General features: G+C 43.3%; 3 protein-coding genes across 56 annotated transcripts in view; 2 read left to right on the top strand and 1 right to left on the bottom strand.

Annotated features, from left to right (window-relative positions):
* Positions 1-19,124, bottom strand: part of Pkp4 (plakophilin 4) — a 203,691-nt gene extending 184,567 nt beyond the window's left edge. For 35 of the 41 annotated variants that reach the window (XM_087650698.1, XM_087650746.1, XM_087650701.1 and 32 more), the window contains exon 1: positions 18,810-19,124. The gene's annotated coding sequence lies outside the window, so the exon portion shown is untranslated. 41 annotated transcript variants of the gene reach the window in all.
* Positions 13,618-21,052, top strand: LOC120101550 (basic proline-rich protein-like). The gene is made up of 4 exons (XM_087655027.1): positions 13,618-13,800; positions 17,903-18,234; positions 18,299-19,299; positions 19,625-21,052. Exons 1-4 carry the CDS (start codon positions 13,618-13,620, stop codon positions 19,663-19,665), a joined length of 1,557 nt encoding a protein of 518 aa, XP_087511153.1. The 3' UTR covers positions 19,666-21,052.
* The window catches only part of Ccdc148 (coiled-coil domain containing 148), a 279,259-nt gene continuing 275,517 nt past the window's right edge, over positions 19,302-23,043 (top strand). For 7 of the 14 annotated variants that reach the window (XR_015682840.1, XR_015682842.1, XR_015682841.1 and 4 more), the window contains exon 1: positions 19,302-19,574. The gene's annotated coding sequence lies outside the window, so the exon portion shown is untranslated. 14 annotated transcript variants of the gene reach the window in all.

Here is a 23,043-nt window from a genome sequence, read left to right as displayed (position 1 = left end):
GCTGGTCACAGTTGCTTGCTGACACATTGATGCACACCAGATGGAGGCTATGGTACTAGGGCTAGCACCTTAAATGAATAGAAAAGATTTCCCCAGATTAGGGCATTTCATCAAGAGTTCGAGGCCACAGCAAGATTGGGTCTCAAAAAGAGATAAAACAAAAACAGTCAAGGGATTTTAAGTCTAAAACGTGGATGTTCTGATGACATCGGCAGAACACCTAAGTTCAGGATAAACCACTTGATTCCTATTATACTGAACATTTACGTCAACCATCTACTGTTTGCTTTTTAGAAAAAGACGTGTTTTAAATATGAAAAATACTGCATGTTGGCTGTGGTGGTGCACACCTTTAATACCAGTACTCAGGAGGCATAGCATGTGGATCTGTGTGAACTAAAGGCCAGTCTGATCTATAGAGTGAGTTCCAGCCCAGCCAGAACTATGAAGAGAGACCTTATCTTGAAAGAACAAAGAATTGAGGGAAGGAAGGAAGGAAAGAAAGAAGGAAAGAATTTTGACTCCACTTTAAAAATGGTCCTAATATCTGGACTCTACAAAATTTGTGTATTGAATTTATGGAGTTTGTTTTTTCAATCTTTTCTTCAAAATTTAAAAATAAAAAAGGAATTTATGTACCTAAACTTTAAAATTAAGTATAAAAGGATTGGAGAGATGGCTCAGTGGTTGAGAGCCCATACTGCTGCTCTTCCAGAGGTCCTGGGTTTAATTCCCAGCAACCACATGGTGGCTCACAACCGTCTGTAATGGCATCTGATGCCTTCTTCTGGTGTGTCTGAGGACAGCTACAGTGTACTCACATAAAACAAAACCATAAATCTTTATAAAATTAAGTATAAAAATTAATCAATGAAATGAGAGTGTCACAGAGATGGCTCAGTGGTTGAGTCTTTTCTGCTTTTTTTTAGAAAACTCAAGTTTGGTTCACAGAACCCACATCAGGCAAATCAAAACTGCTCGTAACTCCAGAGATCCTGCATCCTCTTGTGGACTCTACAAGCACCCTCATACTTGTGGCACATATTCACACACACACACACACACACACACACACACACACACACACACAAATAAATTTTACATAAATTAATTCAATAACATGAAATGACAGGAAGTACTGTCAAGGAGATCGGTACATCTTTGCAACCTGGTCCTCTCTGTAGTAACATGGTAGCTGCCTCGGGATTCAGGTTAGGCTGAGGTAACCACTGTTCACCTTTAGGACTCAAAACTGCTTTAGGAACCAGATGACACAGTGAGATGAACAGCCGAGACTACAGAGGGAAACATGATCGGCATGGTTTCCTGCCACTCAACCTGAGAACATGTGTACCATGCAGTCCTCCATGGTAACCTAAGGCAAGGTCAGCACTGGAGTAGCAAACCGTTGAGGAGGAGAGATGTGCTCTCTGGAGAGTAACATGGCAATCACCAGGGGACTCGGCTGACAAAACACACAGTTTCTACACAGGATGCCCGTGTGCACATACATACAACCTCTGCAGACAAACAGACCAGGCTCCTGGGAACGGCATGGCTATGAACCTGCCCAGATCTTCTATTTGCGCCAAGCATTTGACTGACTCTTAGCAACTAAAACAGAAGTCAGTTCTGTAACTTTTTAAGTCTAGATTTAGTGAGAAGACAGCACATATGCAGTATCCAAACAAAGAGAAAGGAAAAAAAGCTCTAACAGAGGGATTTAAAAATGGGGCCAGGAGTTCAAATGCAAAGATGAGCTTCTTCAGAGTGCTATTAAAAGGTACACAACAGGGGGCTGGGCGGATGGTGAAAAGCCAGTGAGTACTGTTGAATTGAGCATGATTACTTAGACCCTCGTGAGGCAGCTCACCACTGCCTTGAGCTCCCTGGCCAGCAGGATCCCATACCTGTGCCCTCCATAGGCATCTACACTTGCATGCACACTGCCCACCCCACAGCCCCATAATTAAAAACAAATCTTTTCAAAGAGGTATGTAACTGTTTTTCTGGCACAAAAAAAAAAGACGGATATAACATGGTAATACTCTACTCCCAGTGATCCCAATACTTGAGAGGCTAATATAAGACAGGAGGACCTCAAATATGAGACAAGGTTAGGTAACACAGCAAGGCTCTGCCTCAAAAGAACAACAAAACAGTTGGAGGAGGAGGAGGAGAGAATGGGTTCAGTGCCTCGGGACTCAGTGAAAACCTGGGGCCTAGGAGAATTGTCTATCAGTATTTCTAAACCATCCCGTTCAAGAGCAGTATCTTAGTTACAAAAACAACTTCAAGACTCTGCTCCACCCCCCAGAAAGGTCGCCAACCTAAATCCGTCCTGGAAAACCAGAAACTTTCCTAGACATCTCTCTCAGGGCCTAGAAGGTTAAAGAGAAAGAACTACAGCCAAGATGACATGGCATTTCCGTAGACAAAGTGTGAAAATAGATGTCCTGTGCAAGGAGGGTGTGGAAGGCCAAACGACAGACAGAGGGGTCAGAAAGCCTTCCCAGTCATGTGAGTTTCTTCTTCCTGAATGTTAGTTACATCAGTGTGGCTGCTTAGGCATGCGAATTTAGCTTTTGCTTAAGATCGGGGGAAACCCTACATGAATAGATTCCCTGGATTAAAGTTAGTATCAGATTTAATTTTTATAGTCAAGAACAATCAGGTTGTCGGCTCGTATTTTCTGGATCATGAGAGCTATTCACATTGAAATGTCTAACATTCTGCTCATTGTGTTAAAAAAAAAAGCCTTCAAGTGCTGACATGAAGCGATGTGCTTTATTTCAAACCATGCACACCACTGCAGCAACGTGCTGGTGCATGGAGGAGACGCGGCAAGCGAGGCTCCTCTCTTCTGGTTGATTTGACAGAAGCAGAAGCATCCAACTTAAACATCAATGAACGGCTGAGTGTTCACCAGTCTTATTCACAGTTACAGTCGGGACAACGTCTTCCCTCCATTAACTGTCATTTACTGAACTCAGCATTATGTCAAAGAAAAGAAGAACCAGTCACTGCAAAGTAATTCCTATTTTAGATACGCCATTAGACTTAACAAAAGCATGAAACGCTTCTGATTATTGAAAAATTAAACATGCCTAAATTATTCAGTCTCATACTACATGTAGCCAACATTTAAAATCCCTTACCAAGGGCTGGAGAGATGGCTCAGCGGTTAAGAGCCCCGACTGCTCTTCCAGAGGTCCTGAGTTCAATTCCCAGCAACCACATGGTGGCTCACAACCATCTGTAAAGAGATCTGATGCCCTCTTCTGGTGTGTCTGAAGACATTAATAAATGAATAAATCTTTAAAAAAAAAAAAATCCCTTACCAAAGCTTCCTAGTAGGAAAACTGAAATCTCACTCGTCCTCAGCTCGTCTCCTGCTTCAGAAGGCTGCGAGCAGCTCAGTGCAGACTTGAGTTACAGTCACCAAAACCGGTAGAATAAGTAATTTTCTTGAGGCTGATCCTATCAGCCCTAATCGCTTTACAGCCCAACTGAGCTACAAGGGACCTGCGCACTCTCATCCTGAACTTGCCTGGGGGAGAGGCCACCACCTGGTCTTTGCAGCAGGAAAAAAATAAGACCACAGGGTCCTCAGAGACTGCTGTCACACTTGGAATGTTAGAAGCTTACAATGTAAATCCAGGAATCTGAGGCAACTCACCCTGTATTTTGCATATCTTTTGCCGTGAACGTAGTTTATGGAAATTTTAAATCCAGATATTTGTATTTCTTCTAAGATTAGGTTTATAGGGAAAAGTAAGAGGAAGGGAAGGCAGGATTCTGCTCTGCCTTCCCTGCGGCTAGGACGCAGGGTGGCCCTCGGCCTACTAAATGAGCTGTGTTTCTTGTGCAGGGTCCCTTATTCTGTATATAAAAGTTTCCGTGTGTGCTGGGTACAGTTTTCATCTTGATTTCAAAAGTAAAACTACACGTTAGAGTCAGAACAATGGTTTTCCGCTTTGCCCCAACAGTCTTGGGTAATTTTTAACAAAGGCTCCAGGAAAGCAAGGACTCCAATGTCTCTGCCCTGGCAGGCCTGAGCACAGACCTGTGCTGTGCTGGGAAGCAGGAGGTGAAAACACAAGGCTGCTCCACAGTAAGCAGTGATGAAAGTTCTGGAAGAGCCCTGGCGAGGCTCCTAAGAAACTAAGAATATCTGATCTCACGGGGGACCCGGGTTCTATTCCCAGCACCCACGTGGCAGCTCACAACCATCTGTAACTCCAGTTCCATGATGGCCAATGCTCTCCGCCCACCACCATGGGCATCAGGCACTCACGTGGTACATACGCATACATGCAGGCGGAACACTCACACACACATAAAAAGCTCGCTTGCTTTTATCATTGCCAAGTGACTGTAATACCAATGACGTCAAAACCAAAGAGACCAGCCATGTCATGTTCACAGATGTGCCCTTTCCATAACTAGCAATGGGCTGTAAAAACAAAAAACAAAAAACAAAAAACAAAAAACCAATACACTGTTACTGGCTGCAATTGACAGAATCTACTGAAAATGCCAAAGGCCTAATCTAATAAAATAAAATACATAAAAGCTGATAGCAATGAAAATGAGAATAACACCACACATTCTTGGACATCACTCCATGATCCATACTCGACTTACTTATGACTTGACGTGTTATGAGAATAGGTCTAATTGGCCTATTCCTCCACCACAGAGACTTCGAGAATTCTTGCAATGTCTGAGGCATACAGACGGCAGGTGGAAGCATCTTCTGCTTTCTTCTACCATGGTCCCTTGTTCATGGCAGAGAGCTGATAAATCCCTAGGACCTCCAGAATATGTGTCCATAATAACGTGTGTGGGAGCTACAAGCCATGCTACTTTGCTTAGTCTAAAAGGCATGTACTTTATTATGTACTTGTAAATGCCTCAGTTCCTATGTATGTCACTTCCAACAGAACTTCCTACAACATGTGGCTAGGACAAATACAGGAGCACAGTTTCCATTTAAATGGAAACAGCGCAGTGGCACCATATGGAACCACGCACGTTGGTAGCATCAAAAGCACATCTTTTATTGTGAAAATTAAGTTTTCAATAAACAAATTTGTTTCTGTTTTATGATTTATAGTTTTTTGTTTGGTTTTTCAAGACAGGGATTTTCACTGTGTAGCCCTGGCTGCCCTGGAACTCACTCAGTAGACCAGGAGGGCATCAAATTCAGAGAGATGTGCCTGCCTCAGCCTTCTGAGTGCTGGGGTTAAAGGCCTGTGTCACCCCTGCCCAGCAGGCGTGGTGTGTAGGTTTAAGTCTTTGATATGGGATAGTACAGTATAAATGTGAAGGGTAACTTGGGGAAGCAACCCCTGCTTATGCTGTAATTATTGTGGGCTCTTTAAAACAACACACACCACAGCTTGGCACATACCAAGTACTGAGCAAATAGCAAAGGGGGAAGGTGAGGCCCCAGTTTCGAGTACATCTCAATTAGAAGCTAACCTTGCCCTCCAGCCACCTCAACAGGAAATGTACCACTTGGGGTAGAAAATGACAAGAACCAAGTCTTCCCCTAAGATATAACCTACTTAAAGGAAACAGTCAAGAGAGAGGCTGACCAATAGGAATGAAAGTCCAATACAACATCAAAAACTTACCATGGGGGCTGGAGAGATGACTTAGAGGTTAAGAGCACCCGACTGCTCTTCCAGAGGTCATGAGCTCAATTCCCAGCAACCACATGGTGGCTCACAACCATCTGTAAAGAGATCCGATTCTCTCTTCTGGTGTATCTGAAGACAGCTACAGTGTACTTATATATAATAAATGAATAAATCTTTAAAAAAAAAACAAAAAACTTACCATGGGAGGTTTATAGTTAAAAGCCAGGGAACAAGAAAAGGCATTCGGCAGACTAGTGTGATGATGATTCCATGGGTAGAAGTGCTTGTGCCCAAGCCCGATGCTCTGGCTTCTATCCCAGACCACAGAAGAGGTGGCATTGGAATGAAATATTGGACAACTGAGGATTTTTGCACACTTAGGGGAAGATGGGAAACAGTAAGTAGAAAGGAAGGTTCAAGATTAGAGTTTTGAGCCAGGCATGGTAGTGCACAACTTCAATCCCTGCCACAAGGGAAGAAGTGGCCAATGGATCTCTGTGAGTTCCAGGCTAGCCTGATCCACAGAGTGAGTTCCAGGACAGGCCCTGTCTCAAACAACATGACTACATTTTGACAATAGAGCCTTACATGACATTCTAGGAGCCTGACTATGAGCCTTCAGGATAATCAATGAAGAGACACCAGAGCAGAGCTAGAGGACAGAGCGGCCTCTGAGGGTGTAAACAAAGTATTCAATTATTCACTCACTCACAGCAAGGGTCCTGTGCGACTATGTCAGGAATCCTCCTTGGTGAGGGAATTACAATGGTGCCTGTGACAGTGCCTTAGGGTTAGCCCAGCTAGGCTAAGGGAGCACCAGGAAACAGCAAAGAAAACAGGGACAACAGATGTGACAATGCTCAGAGCAGAGCTGGGCACACAGTGTTGACAAGTACAGAAGAAAGACTTAATCTGGAGTAGGGTGGAGGGAAGGTGCCAGGAAAGGTTTCACTTTGACAGGATCGCTGAGAGGGGAGGCACAAAGGTTACACTGCATGAGTGTAGACAAAGGAACATGCATTAAAGGGTCGTGTATAACCATGACTTAGGATTGCTCATGGAGCCTACGTATATGTTTTCAGGTAAGATAGCAGAAGACTGAAGTATTAATAGTGAACATTTTTAGATGAACAGAAGCAATATAGAACAAAGAATAAAAACAGCTAAGTAATCTGATACTGTTTTAAACTGTGAAATAAACATGTTTGACATCACGGTAGAAACAACTGTAAGAAAAAGTAATCAGATTAGAAGAACAAACCCAAAGACTTTATTGAAGCCAGAAATGAGTTTGGCATTTCTCTAGCAGAAAGTGTATAGAATAACCAGGCAAGGCAATGATATGAGTGTGGAGGGCAACAGAAAAGGCTTTAGAAAACACGCCAGGAAAAGGTAAGAGGTGCACCCAGCTTGACACCAGAGGCCATTCCAAATGCACAAGAGGGTACCTCATATCACAGTCACATTGGTCAGGCTATTAGTCTGATGCGTGAAAATGTTTTTTTTTCCTTTCTGTTTGTGTGTATATGTTTCTGTATGTGTGTGTATGTTGTGCACATTTGTGCAAGGGTGTGGAGCCCAGAAGGTCATCTCCAGTGTCATTCTATAGGCACTGTTCCCCTTGCTTTTGAGACAGGGTCTCTTAGTGGCCCACAGCTCACTGAGAAGGTTGAACTCCTTTTTGGTAGGTCCTGAGAATCTAATCCAGGGCTTCATGCTGATGAAGTCATCGCTTTACTCACTGGGTCCTCCCTGCCCTCTCTGTTTTATAAGAATATTGTGCATGATCACATATGCTACAATTCTGTAAGAACCAAAATTAACAATTACTTACAACTATAGCTTCGTTATAGGAAATTAAAATAATACACAACAACAACCAACTAAACAACCATGAAAGTAAGCAATTATGATTCTATTAAAATCAATGATGGCATCTTGATAAAATAAGATAAGCCCATAGGAAATAAAATTTACAAAATAATAGCAAAATACATCATTTTATAGTTAGGTCTTTGTTAATTTTCCAAAGCTATAAATCTAATTTTTTTTTTAAAATTTCATCTTAACTTACCAAAACATCAGGTCTTACATAATTGAATGTACAATTCTGGAGAGAAAACTTAAAACATACATAATTTAATGACTTTTTCTTAGATAAATACAAACTTGCTAGCATAAAAACATGGACGTAAATACCAACAGGGCTGGAGCCCCAGTTTGAAAGCAGAGTGATTGCCTGACACCCAAAGCCCAGAAGGAAGAGGCCATCCTGGGAGTTCATCCTTTCAGTATCTACAGCAGCTAGCTTGTAATTACTATAAATTAGAACCTGCAAGTGGCTGGTTAACCAGCTACACATTCCTATCATGGAATACTGTTACACAGACAGAACAGACAGCAGTCTGAATGAATCTGTAAAAAATTACAGTAAGTAGAAAAAATTATAAAATGAAATGCTAATCTGACGAGTTATGTAACATGCCCTTATGTTGAGGGACTCATGCTAAGGGGGTTGAACAGATATGAGATATACCTGCATGAGGGTAACATCAGAGGTTTCATGGTGATGGAAATGTTTGGTATCTTGACTGGGTCTATGTCATCACTGGACTACAGTTTACCTATGCTAGGCACTCAAGGAATCTGGGTAAAGGCTATATCAAATTTTTCTGTATTATTTTTCATAAATAGATGTGAATCCACAATCATCTCACAATTGGAATTTTGATTAAGGTTTGAGGAGATGGTTTGGTGAGTTTGAGTGCCTAGAACCCACAGGAAAAACAAAAGAGGAAGCATGCTGTAGCAGGAGCCTCTGTAATCACTGTGCACCTCCAGGAAGACAGGAAACGGCAGAGCAGAATTCCCAGAAGCCATAGGCGTGGCTTACACGGTTAAAAAAAACGGACAAAGAGACTTCCTCACAAACAAAATGGAAGGTGACGAACAGCCAACACCTGGGGGTGCCCTCTGACCTACACATGCAGACAAAAAACTTTTTTATATTTAATTAAAAGTACTTGGAAGGAAAGGAGGGGGTAGGGAAAGATGGGGGTGGGGGACAAAAGCTGGGCAGCGGTGGCATGTACCTTTAATTCCAGCACTCCGGAGGCAGAGGCAGGCTGATCTCTTGTTAGTTTGAGGACAGCCTGCTCTACAGAGCTAGTGCTAAGTTAAGCCAGGACTACAGAAAGAAACCCTGTCTTAAAAAAAAGTATGCTTGAGCTAGGGGAGATTAGATTGATGTATAGCTGTTACCGGCATTACAGGGGGTAAAAGGCAGGAGAATTTCAAATTTCAAATTGGCCTGGGCTATGCACCAAGACCATGTAATAGCAGTGACAATGGAGGAGGAACGTACACAAACTTTATGACATCAAATACCTGAGGAAAAGACTATAAAACATACAAGAATGTTTCTAATTACACCATTAAAGCTCTGGATTGGCTTCCTTTACCTACAAGAAAAAACGACATATGCAGATTCCTATTTTATTTACATAATTTTTGTGCCACTCATACTAAGGATTTTAGTACCATTTTCCTTCTGAAGGTCTCTGGGCTTTATATGTGCTTTGTCCTTCGTCCTTCAGCTACACAGGCAAAGTTATCACAGGCTGAGCGTCCCTTATCTAACAACCTGAAATCCAAACCCTCCATCCTCGGAATGTCTGCGTATGATGTGAGCACCCAGAACTCCTAAGTGTATAAAGTGGAGAGGTGATAGGGCAGTTAGGGGAACTCGATGCTCTGGTGGAGGACTCGGGCCCATTTCTCCCCACCCACGCTGGGTTGGTCACAATCACTCCTGTGCAGGGGATCCACCTCCCTCTTTGGAATTCAAAAAGCACAGACGTGGTGCACATATATACATACATACATACACGCACACATACAGAGAAAATGAATAATTGTGTACGTTCTAAGTTCAAGATACATTCTACGTGTGTGAAACTGTCAAAGAATACATTTTAAAATGTGCTCGATAGTTTTTTAAAAGTTCCAGGCTTTGGAATAATTTTTAGTTTGCACTTTCACTCGGGATGTTTAACTAGCAGCGTCTATTAAGATATTACAAAGCAAACAAACCCTGAAGGGTAAATGCTTCTGCTCCCAGGCATCTCGATTCAGACACAACCTGTAACAAGCCACACAGACAAGACACCAAGTTTGCTCAGTGTTGGATTATGGTCCTAGCACTTGACAGCCATCTCTGATGGCTTTACAGAGAGCTTTATGGAAGGCATCTCAGTAGCTACAATCCAGACAACTGGGGTTACATCAAGATGAATCAATCTGCTTGAATTTTCTAATTAACTCTATTACCAGGGAACTTCACACATGAATTACTATCTAGCAAATGGCTAGAAAAAAATTCTTAAAAAAAGGAAAAAGAATTAAGATTTTCATTGAAGCATCATGTATCATAAACTGCTGGACAGATTCCAGCCCTTTACCAAAGCAACATTAAAAAGAAGGAAGGTAAATCATGTCTCCTAAGTCACTCCTTCAAGAGCACTCATGGGAAGACCGGAATCCTGCTGTAAGTCGGTTAGGGAAAAGATCCATTTTCTGTGGACTGACTACATACCTATGTACTATATATGACTACATACCTCCTGGATGGCACAATAGGTGATTGGCAGGCTTAACTGATCTACTGGAAACTGTTTTAAAATCCTGAAGAATATTTTGGAAAACTGATACTTGACAGCACGTGTGGTGGGCCTTAGGCTGACATTTTTATCTACCAAAAGCTGAGTTGGACATTTAACAGCAAAGTTGTTTTCCATCAGTCTCAAATTAATAGCCGTCCTTGTAAAGTCCAGGTGAAGCGTCTGCTTCCTTATTGTTGTATTAAAATGGTCCCTTGCTGCTTATTCAATGACAGTAAGTAGAAAATTCCCATTAGTGCTTGAGTCTAAAAGTCAAGGTAAGACTCAATGAGACTATTTATTCTAGCAGATGTCTTGACAGATTTTAAATCATTCTTTTGTTTATTTGTAGCACTAGGAGAGACTATTATTAATAGTTAAGTTCAGACTCATAAAGACTTAGAAATTGCATGCAAGATGAAAGAAAGCACAAAACACAGTAAGTTGGGTTTTGGGGGTGTGGTTTTTTATTGTGTGCTTTTTTTTTTTCTCAGAAAATGAGAACTTACTAAATGGCAAGTCTTGAGTCATCAATCACTCTGTCACCATTACTGTATTTTTATTATGGTTGATTATTTTACATAAGCCATTGAGTAATTGTGTCAGGAGATGTGATCAAATTCATAGTGGCCTGCTCTGATGTCACCACCTTACTGCTACAAGGGAGGACTTTTCCAGTTGAAGCCTTTTACAAAGAAAGCTGGGGACAGTGACTAACACAGCTGACTCTCTGGATTTATCAAGTAACAAACATGTAGTCGAGCAGAAGTAAAAGCCGAATTCTGGTTGCTTTACAGTTCATGCTTAATACCAATGGGATGGTTTTGCATGTCTGCTCATAAACCAAGAGACAGATTGCACACAGCCTGAGACACCTCCTTCCGCTGACACTCCCGAAGCCCAGCCGAGTCTCGCACAGCAGACAACTAATGGGTGTTGACCAAAATAAAGGAGAATAAGCCACTCACTTGAAGGCGGCCTATATTTTTTAACATGAGTTATCCAAATCACAGAAACAATGTCTCACAGACGGTAGGACTCCAGCAGATACCTAAAACACCAATTGTCTACAGTCTCCTTGCTTGGATCCCTGGTTGTGCCCAGGGATAAAACTAACTTCTCTTTTGTCTCCTACAGAGTCAAGGATATGAGAGTCAGAAAACATAGTTGCAAAGTAATTATTATTAAATTCCATTTTACATGAGTGTTTATGTTTTCTGTAAAGGTACAGATACCAAAAAGCGAGTCCAAATGTTTACTCTGGTTGTGACACTGAGAGTCCATTCAATAGTATATATATATATATATATATATATATATATATATATATTACTGTCTAATTCATTTTTCCTTTGAAAACAATGCATTAGGAAAAGTGGCCAATTTCAGTGCTTTTAAGCTATTATTTTGAAGATGTATATACATTAGTTCTTAGGCTCCCAGCCCCAACTCACCACACCTTTGTGAAGAAAATCAGGACACAGGAAAAGCTCTCTTCACTAAATTGATTCTTTTCTTACTGAAGAACACGAAACTAGGCAAGTCCATCCATTAAAATCTACCTTAGTTTCTGAAGTTCACAAGCTACACAGTAAGGATTAAGAGTTGAGTTTAAAGAGTCCATATTGCATGAATTATAGAAGTTCCTATAATCATGAAGTACTCGCGGAAAATATATTTTCTGACAAACAATTGTTTCATTTCCTTGAGGGCTAATCGCACCACCTGGGCAAATAATAAGCGGGACTTCCTCATGCCAGCAAGATTAGTCCACGCTAGCCACTGCCCTACCTCCCCCTCAGCTTCTACCGGGTCTGGAAACTTCAGCCTGGAAGCTGCCATGTGCAGGGGACTGGTGGTTAACAAATGAGTCCCAAGGGCAGGGCTGGGACGGACTGAGGGCATAGCATTCAGAGTGCTTGCTGCTCGGCTCCTGCTGGCCGCTGCCTGGCTGGGCAGACACATTCTCATCCACTCTACAGGCCCCACCGCCAGACTCACACGCAAGCCTAGATTCGCGTACTCAGAACACCCGTGTCACCGGGAGCTGAGAATTCCGGGTATACATCCTCAATGTTGTCTCTTTGTCCCAAAGGATAAATTATGATATAATAAATTCTTAAGGAGACAGCACATTCTTGCTGCAGGGAAGAAAAGCAACAGAAAGAAAATGCTTAATGCTCTAAGAGCTGTAAGAATAAGGAGTAGAAGGACTCGAGAGACTGTAGCCCAGCTCCCTCCTTCCCATAAATAAGAAAAGTAATGCCCAAAGGAGTAGAGGTTTGCTTAAGGGACACACTTGCCTGGTGGCAGAGTGACAGCCAGAGAGCTGGTGGCATTTGATATCTTTACAAACCACTCTTCTCGGTTTAAACTATCATTTAACTTTCTTTTAGTAGTTTATTTTTCCCTGAATCTAGTTTATGTCCACAGTCATTTGGGTCCCGCAGCACTGACGTCCAGTCACTTGACCTACATAGTGGATGCTGCAGGAGGCCTTAGGAAGCAATGACGTAAGAAGAAAAGTAATGCCATGCATGTGCAGGGCTGAGCTAGGGCCTTGCTGTATGGACTTCACATATGTTAATGTTATTTTATCACCACAGTCACCATGAGGTGAGTACTTGGAGCACTCCATTTCACAGATGAGCAAAATTAGATCACAAGATTAACTGTAGGGCCGGAACTGGATAACCTCTGGCTGTCATGGTGGCTCTCTCCTGAGCCTCATTCACTGTACAGTTAACCTTGAACTGAGTAAGCTGTAGGTTGTGGGTGAGACCTTAGAAACATTTATGATTTATCTTCTCTCCTCAATTATCTAAATACTAATAAACAATAACAACAACTAAGCAAAAAGGGGGAGATGGCTAACAATTAAAGCTACCTGCCACCAGGCCCAGCTGAGCACATTCAACCCCCAAACCACCACAGTAGATGCCCCTTGACCCCACCCATGTGCCACCACACAATTCTGTACCTTATACCAGGCAGGCTGAGCATAGTGCGCATGCCTTTAACCCAGCACCACTGAGGAGGCAGAGGGGGGATCTCTGTTGATTTTGAGGCCAACTTGGTCTACATAGTGAGTCCAGAAAACTATGAAAGCCTGTTGGGGGAGTGGGAGCAGCCAGGCAGCGTGACTGGGTGGTTCATTACGCTGGAGACTAAAACAGGAGAATGCCTTGAGCCTGAGACCAGCCTGAGCTGTACAGTGAATCCCAGGTTAACCTAGGCTTCAGTGTAAGGGCCCTAACTGAGAAAAACAAAAACAAAAAATTCCCAATGGACCCTGACTTTCCTGTTAAGATATGGGATATGAAAGGGAACAAGATGATCGCCATGCATATTTGGGAAACCTGAACATTGGACCGTTGGTATCCAAGCCCTGCAACTTAGAAGAAAGATACTCGCTCCCACTCAAGATTTGTCAAGGCGATAAAGTTTATTGCCAGTCCTCTGACCTCTTAATCTATGTCTCTCAAGTTTGCAATGTAAGAGCACAAAATTGGTCAGATGTCCAGGTCCCATCTATCTAGTGTTTCAAACTTTGTTAAGTGAACTGTTGGGTTTCTATGAAAAATTGCATTCCAAGTTCCAGGCTGAGACCCAAAAGCCACCATTGTACCTGAATAGCCCTCATTCCACTACAGTCACACCTTTACACAATAGCACTTTATGATGTAATAGATACCTACATTGGTTCTACCCAGACGCTAGGCAGGCACCACATCTCCACTCTAATGGCCTTATCTCCTAAAAGGGGCTTCCCCTCCTCCAACCTGACAAAGGGGATGGTGTTGGTGGCATAGGGTCAGAGAGAAAGTGGAGTCACTATGACAGTTAGCAATCACTGAATTCCCATGTAACACAGAGGCTAACTGTGCAGGCTCGTCTTATGCTTATGCCAACTTAACATGCAAACTACAGTTATCTGAAAGGAGAGACTCTCAGTTGAGAAAATTCCTCCATAAAATCTAACTATAAGGCATCTTCTTAATTAGTGGTTGCTGGGGGGTGGTGGATGGGGGAGCAGCCCATTGTGGGTAGTTCCACCCCTGGGCCGGTGGTCCTTGGTTCTATAAGAAAGCAGTTTAAGTACCCCAGGGGTAGTGAGCCAGTAAGCAACACCCTTCCATGGCCTCTGCATCGGCTCCTGCCTCCAGGTTCCTGCCTGGTGTGAGTTCCTGTCCTGACTTCCTTCCATGATGAACAGCAATGTGGAAGTGTAAGCTGAACAAGCCCTTTCCTCTTCAACTTGCTTTTTGGTCATGGCGTTTTGTTGCAGCAACAGAAACCCTAAGACCCTAACTAGAAGGCATTCGCACTGTGGCTTCGTGGATTCCTGGCTCCTCCATACACTCCAGAACAGTTCTGAGTTCTGTGAGGGCTTATCTACACACTGATCACCTATCCAACCAGGCACTATTCTACACATGAAAAATGCTTCATGCGATACAGTATCACATAGTCTATAGCGCTAAAATTTTATAATCTGACTTCTACTGACAGTTAATTGTCAGCTGTGAATTTGGGTCACATGGTAAGCTATTTTACCAAGGCTCTGAATAAGAAAACGACCAGCAGCGAGGCCAACATTTATTAGTATGGCAGATAAAAGGAGATCCAAGCTACGAAAGGAAGAGAAGAAAGGCGATTGCCTAGTTAACAGATGAGCAGCTCTATGTGTAATTGAGGAAGCACCTTCATGGAACACCCCACCTTACATAGCCCCAAAGAGTAAGATAACCTGCTGAATTATTAAGTGGCAATGTGAGCAGCACTGCAGTGCTGCGAGACCATCGCATCCATAAGCTGGAGGTCTTGGCACCCTCAGGCCTGATCCCCTTACTTGGATTCTCCCTTCTGGCATGAAGATGATCAGCGGATGGGGAGCAGCTCATCCCTTCTTGCCACTACGTGAAGCTTGATAACCATGTGCTAACAGTTTTACCTTTCTCTTCAATGCCTATCTGTGGTTAAAGTTTGGCCATGAAGCAGTTACTTCACTCTCCAAACACATCTTGTCCACTGGTGGTGTTTCACGGCCGTCTTTACCTTCAGTCAGAAAGGTACCATAGCTTATCTTCCACATGGAGGGAGGACTTACATCAGGAAGCTGAAGGCAACTTTCAAAGTGACATACAACTCCATGGACGTTTATGCTCTAGAAAAACCCTACAACAATTAACAATGAAAGTGGTTTTCCATTTTAGACGTAAGCGAAGAGTTACTTTCCGGGGTAAATTAAAAACATTAGAATATAGAGCATTCTCAAAATACCTTGATTTTGAAAGGAGTCAGGGAAGGGACATAGGGACATAATTTGCCAAGTGGCTAGCATCATGCTGGCTATGAAAAAAAATCCATTTAAATGGATCTCTGGATAACACCACAGGGGGTTAAAAAAAAGCTTTCAGTATAAAAGATGACAACAACGAGGCTTTTTTTTTTTTTTTTGTTCTTTTTTTCGGAGCTGGGGACCGAACCCAGGGCCTTGCGCTTCCTAGGTAAGCGCTCTACCACTGAGCTAAATCCCCAGCCCCGAGGCTTTTTTTTTAAATCAACTTAAGTTGTTTACATTTTTAAAATTTGTTTTGCTAATTTGTACACAGAAGGAATAAAATTGCAGTTGTGATTTAATGCAGACTTCATCTAAATACTCAAGGTTATATGATTACTCGGTTTATTACAATGAAATTGGTAGGGGGTCCTTTAAATTTATGTTATGTCAGATTCATGTACAGGATTATCTTGGTTTATGCAGCCTATAAATGCAGCAACCGTGTGCCTATCTGTTCAATAGCAACTGCTTCCTTCTTTCAGGCTTGCTGTCACTCCCCTGCTACCCTACCTCCATCCAAAAACAGAGGTAACAATCAGCAGAATACTTAATCCCTCCCAACTCAGCAACTTCCAGATGGCCCTCACTCGCCAAATGCAGCATCTTCTCCTTATATAATAAAAGAACCAGTAAAGAGGTCCTTCACTTTGGTCAAAATAGTTTGATATTCACCATAGTCACAGATTATGAGCCTTCTCTCTTTAAGTCTTACTAACAAACAGGATGTATTTCCAATTAAATGCCTGCTTTTACCTGAAGCAGGTGAGACTCATCACTCAATCATGCTCCTGTGCACTCTGTATATCTGAACAAAATTTTTCCTTTCTGATGCATCAGAGAAACTCAATTTCCGTTTCATTTTGGGGAGCAAGAACAGGAAAAGGGTTTGGGACCTCATGCATGATAGGTAAGCCCCAAGCCTGTGCTGCAGAACCTTCCTCCCCTTTCTAGTTAACTTTCTAATCTTCACGTTTAACTAAACAACCAAGAGTTAAACTGTTATAATGTGTTGTTACATAATAAAAGTTTTCCTGTAGCCATTTACAAACTCCCCAAATCCTCTGCATTGTTACTGTAGGCGAATTAAACCTCTAAATTAGAAGGTTCACTGATTACAGACATACCTGAGAAACAATGTAGCAACCAGAAGGCACAACCTATCATTTCTTCTCCCTTGGGTCTTAACTAAAATGCCTGCAGACTTTTCAATGCCCTTGATGCATGCAAAGTAGGGGTCAGAAGACAGGTGACTGGTTGAACAACTGGCTTCTTATTTTCCTGAATCCGATAGAAAATAACCAAATGCAGGTTTCCTAGTGCCTGCAAATTTCAAAGCAGACAGTGTGGGATGGAAATATATACCGTATGCTTTGAAACTGCCAGAAACACTTCCTCCAGACATTGTTCTTGCTTTTTTTTACGTTTCCATTTTCCATAACTGCTTCTCAGATATCAGAAATGAAGACACTGCCACTGATTTACTCCATTTAAAGAGAGACATTTTCCTACTTTCTCAAAAGCAAAAACCTAACCCCGGTTCTGGGATAGCACTTGTCAAAAATTTGCTTTTCTGTATTGAGGAGGAAAAAAAGAAAATGTATATTAGTCATTACCAATTTTATACATATTTACCAATCTTTAAAAGTTGTAGGACTGTGCTTTTTATTCAGTTAAATTCAGTGACAAAGAGAGAAATGGCGCTTTCCACTAATAAATTACATCTTGAAATATACATGACTGTGATGTCTCCGGGTTACTTGCAGTGGTAACTTACACGCCCCGAATTTAACAGTACCAGACAGTTCTATCTGTCCCATCGCTGGCCAAACACTGCTGCTCTGTTTCTATTCATTATGTATTATACCAGGCCTAAACACAGCCCAGTATGACGATGGAAAATATTCCGAACCTTATGACAGCAGTGATGCATTCAAGATCTCTCGCAATACAGCCCGGACCTGGAGCACTAAAAGACATTTCTGATACAGCTAAAATATGTTGGCTGCAAGCTTACTCAAGAACATTCAGCCCTGTCTCTGCGGGTATTCAGAAAACCCTGGTTTAAAAAAACACGCACTATCCAAACCTTGCAAAAGCAAACTTGCCAAGAGCCTTGTGCAACGATCAATAACCTTGGGTACACTGACACCTAAATTCACAGTCCTGGAGATCAATGCAGCAAAAACCCAGAACCGGAGGCTGGAGCCCCAAGAAAACTACCGCGCTTCCCTCTCCACCGCCCTCTGCCGCAGGGAGAGAAGCGGAGGCAGGAGAGTGAACGAGGCTTACCAGCTCTGAAGATGCGCCGTGACCTCTGGCTACACAGCGAGAACAGGGCCGGGAAGGCGCTAGTGCGGCCGGGGCCCGTGCGGACTCTGTCCCTGGTGCATTCCTTGCATTCCAGCACAATCTGTCGCCAGTCTACTAGCTGGCAGCGCGCGTCGCCCGTTGGACACACACACCTGCCTATCGCGGCGCCCCGAGCAACCGTGGCGCCTCCGCTGCCCGCGCTCGCCGGGTGTCGCACTCAGTCACCACGCCGCCAAATCCCGGCCCTGCTGCTCGTCCTCTCGTTTCCCAAGGAGTAAGGGAGGACAGGGACCCACGATCCTCCGATGGGTGAAGCTGCTCGCTCCAACTCCTGGCAGCGCGAGGAGGTTGGGAGGCGCGGGAAGGCAGCCCGGAGCCTTAAGGCTGGGGCGCCCGCAAGGGAGGAGCGTGAGGTTTGCAGCCGCGAGCTGGGAGCCCTGGACCCTCCGGGCGGTCGCCACGCACACCAGTGAGGCTCTGGGGGCCGAGGCGACACGCCGAGCGAGCGTGGGAGGCACGGTAGGCGGTTGCTTCGGTGGAGCGAGGGATGGACCCACAGACGGCGGGCCCCGGGCACGACGGCGCGCGGGAGCCGCGGGGCTCAAGTTCGAGAAGCGGTGGCGCGGTGCGGGAGGAAAAGCGGCCGAGCTGAGCTGTGCGGAGCAAAGTTGTGCGCCGCCGGGGGGGAGGGGAGAGGCGGGCGGGATGGCGGAGCACGCGGCGGGGACCGAGAGACGGGAGCCAGGGAACCGCGGGGGGCGCCCGGCCGCCGCCAGGTCCCAGCTCGACGCGCTCTGCGCAACTAGCACCCTAGAGCCCGGTTCCCTCCCACCAGCCCCGCGCACTTACTTTCCAGCTCAGGTGGAGGCCGTTGTCGCTCCAGGGACCAGGGACATCCGAGCCGAAGGGTCGCCGCTGCGGCACCGGAGCAAACTGGCCGAAGTGCGGCAGCCTGGCCGCTGCCCTCCCCTCCCTCCCCACCCGCCCCCTCCCCCGAAGAGGCTCTCCCACCACCCCGGTGGCGGCGGCAGCTCGCCTCTACCCCGTGCCCATAGTGCCGCCGCCGCAGCCGGCGTCCACGCGCACTCAGCCCCGGAGCCCTCTAGACTGCTCGGAGGCCGCCGCCCCGCCGCCAGCCCGCCCGCCCGGCCAGTCCCAGCACCCGGGAACGTCAGCACGCTGCCGTCCCCAGACAGGCTCCGCGCCCGCCCCATTGGGCGGAAGGAGAGGGCCGGTCCTCCCCATTGGCCCAGCCCTCATATTGAACGAGCCAATAGGAGCCGCGGTTTCAGGTCGCCATGGAGACCGATGCTGTTAAGAGCGAAAGGGCCAGGAGAAGGTGGGGAGTGAAGATGAAGGTGTCTGTAGCCTCCGGCGCGGGAGGAGGTGGGGGGCAGGAGTATTAGGGGATTCCCGGGCAAGGGCTCTGAAATCGGGCGGGTCTTGCTTTTGAGTATTGCCAAGACTGCATGGTAGGACTTGTCAAAGGCAGAAACAACTGAGTCCCTGGACTTCTGCTTTACATTGAGAGCTCAGGAGTGGGCGTTTCATTTTTCCTGCATCTGGGAAGCCTGCATGGCTATGCATTTTGACCTTTGAGATTTGTGCAGCCCGGTGAGTTTCCACTCCATTCCTTACATCTCTGCTTCTTCCTGACGTCACAGGGTCACTTGAATTCTTCCTCCAACCACTCCCCCTTCCCTGAGTCGACATTTCCTCAGAATTTGGTTCCTCCAGCCTATAACCCCTCCCAACGAAAACAAGATTTCTTGCACGTGGTATTTTGGTAAGGAAACTGAATGGGGTTGTGCTAAAGGATCAACCCACAACAGAATGAGTTCTCTGCTTCCCCAAGCAGCAGGTCTGATCTCTCCTCTCCCCTCCCTCTTGTACTGTGTGCTTTCTGTGCTGAGCTTGGCAGGTGCATGCTCTTCCCAGTTTGTCTCAGGCTGGAGAAGTGCCAGAATCCATCCCAATGATTTCGCAAAAGAAAAATAGATTACAAATGATGGATTTTTTTTTTTTGCTTTCTGACTGTTTTCCAGATTATTTCTAAATTTGGTAAAGAAATGATGAATTGGGACAGGGAGTCATACTCACCCAAATCTTGACCTTTAATAACGAGTGCTCTACTTTTATTTAAATCATTTTGTGCTAGTTTGCCTGCGCTAATTATTTTTGATGAGTGATGTTCATAATTAGACGGTAGCTATTAATCTGGAATCATTACGCATGGTATTGCTTCATAACATTTTAAAAATAGTATCACTCTAGCATATAGCCACCGATATATTCATGTTTCCTCTTTTGGTGGCTTCATTATTTTAGTAATATCGTCTTTAGTTAAAAAAGGATTCTGTGTACCACTTCCCTCAAAATAAGGTATCATATTACTTTTTTTCTTGTTATATTTTGTGGGGGAAACTGGTAGGAATTTTGACATTACAAATATTTTGTTTTGAGAAGTAGATTGTTGTGTGTGCAAGCTCTATATATCTAACTTACATTCTGAACTTTAATTGGGTGGTATGTTTTGGCTTTTATGCTATAAAACATAGCCTAAGAAATGTTAATATGGCAACTTGCTTGTGAAAAAAAATCTCCTTGGTACTTACTGTAAACTTGAATTTAATTGACAGTCCTGTGCATGAATGCACTGTGGAACAAAATAGATAAACATGTGAATGTATCATTTAAATATTTTAGAATTAAGGAGGAGCCAGCAAGCAGTAAGTTTGGAGGGAAAGATATCTTCTGGCTTGTCATTAGGAAAATTACCTGCTTTTGAGTTTTTCTTGGGCTCGTTGTTATTTGTTTGCTTGCTATTGTGTGTTTGTTTATAGAATGGAAAAAGTTAAAATGCAAAGATAAGTAAGACATTAAGGAGAAAATGGGTTTCCTTTTTCTTCCTCCATAGAAGGAAAAAAAGAACCAATTTTGTTTGTACTCTAAAAATTATTTTCTTTTGTATATTTCTCAAAACACATATCTGTTAAATATTTTATATTGTTTTTATATGTGCAACTTACATGTTATTTCCACCGTCAGTAATTAAAATGTTGCTGAAACCCATTGGGAATAATGGATGCCCCCAAAATCATTTGTCATTCAATATTACTTTTTTTTCCTTGTTACATTTAGTGGAAAGATTTGTTTTAACGTCTAGAGAACCCCTCTCACATCTGCCTCTTTTCCAATCATCAAGTCTGTGCTGTCCTGAGGATCCTTTCACTTTTCAAGAGCTCTTAAGATTCTGGGAATCTGGCAAGAGGCCCTTCAACTCACCTTTCCTAAACCCCAGTCTCAAATTTTTGCACCTCTTTGCCTCCATCTGCTCTTACTGAGGAGTGCCCTGACTGCCTGCTCTGCTAAACTCCAACTGTGCTACTAAACGTACAGTACTCTTACCAACAGACTTTTTTCTCTGTTGCTGATAATCTTTCAGGTTGCCTTTTTATACCATCTCCTCCCAAGCTTTTCCGTTAGGCTCCCAAATATCTGTTGTTTTTTGTTTTGTTTTGTTTTGTTTGTTTGTTTGTTTGTTTCTGTTTTTGTTTTTTTTGTGGACCGGTTTTCTGCTTAGCTTCCCTCTTGATATGCTGGCTTTCCTTTCCCAGAAGCAGTATACAGGAAGAACTCTGCTCGTTCAAGCCAGTAGATTTGACCCTGAGTACAACTGAAATGGTTCCGAAGGTCACGCCTTCAGTCCACAAATTTTCAGCTCAGTTTGCCGACTAAGTTCTCTTGTCTAACACTGTCCTTTGGACCAGGAGTAGGGTGCATGCCTCTAATTGCAACACTTGGAAGGCAGACGTGGTAGTTCAGAAGGCCATCCTCATTCCTGTCTACATAGTGAGTTTCTGGACAGCCTTGGCTTCATGAAACCCTGTCTCAAACAAACAAATTAAACCCAATTTTTAAACTTGACAGAATTTGGAATCACTTGGAAAGGTGGGGATTTTTTTTAAATATATAAACAGAACATGTTATTTGAATATGGATAAATGTATTCACTATAAGACTGTCACATTCAGAGTCTTATCACATTTAAAATGAGAAATATGAGTCAATGATCGCTAGAGCAAACTCATCAATGTTACACCATCAGTAAGCAAGAAATCATCACTACCTCTGATTATATGGCTTAATTAATCTTAACATTTTATTAATTACTTTATTTTAAATAATTTAATATTTATTAATGGTATTCATATCAGTTTTATATATCATAAATAACATGTTATATGTGATATATAGAAATGTAAATATTTTATATTAAAATAAATAATAAAATAAATTGAATATTTAATTACTATATTTTAATGATTTTTTTTCCCTCTTTCAAGTTATCCCAGATCTTCTCTCTCTCCATACTCACCCTACTTTAATTTCTTTCTCAAACATACACAAAAACTCAGTACAGGACGCTCCCCAACCAAGAAAATGAACTGCCCCCCCCAAAAAACCCCACAACACCAACACTGTAACCAAATAAAAGCTTTTTTTTTTTTCAAAAAAAAGAGAGAGAGAGAGAGAGAAAGATAGAAAGAAAGAAAGGGAAAAAGAAAAGAAGAAATGTCTGTGGAGTTCATTATACATTAGTCAGCTACTCCTGAACTTGAGATTCCTTGGAGTGGTTGACATTCTAATGGAATGTCACTCCATTAAAGAAAACTGATTTTTTTTCCCTCTCCCAGGAGGTACAAATGACAGTTCAGTTGTTAACCTTTAACTCTGTTGGTTAGGTTTTCATTCATTCATTCATTCATTCATTCATTTTTTTAAGATAACAAAATTAAATATAACAAGATGAAAACCGTCACACTCAAATAGGACAAGACAAATCAACAAGTGAAAAGAGCCCTAGAGAAGGTACAAGAACCAGAGACCCACTTAATTTGAATACTCAGGAATTCCATAAAAACATAGTTGTCATAGTTGGAAGTCAGCTTCCTATAAGGATGTGGTAAAAACCTACCTGGAAGCTAGGCAGTTCCATTTCTGGGGCTGGGCCCTGCACTAACTGAAGGGGCAGTGGGGGGCGCAGGGGGCGGGGAATGACAACCTTGCTCCTTGACTGGAT

This window comes from Rattus norvegicus, chromosome 3, assembly GCF_021556685.1.
Source record: "Rattus norvegicus strain SHRSP/BbbUtx chromosome 3, alternate assembly SHRSP_T2T, whole genome shotgun sequence".
NCBI lineage: Eukaryota > Metazoa > Chordata > Mammalia > Rodentia > Muridae > Rattus > Rattus norvegicus.
Note: the sequence above shows the minus strand (reverse complement) of the source record. Positions and strands in the feature narration are given on the sequence as shown.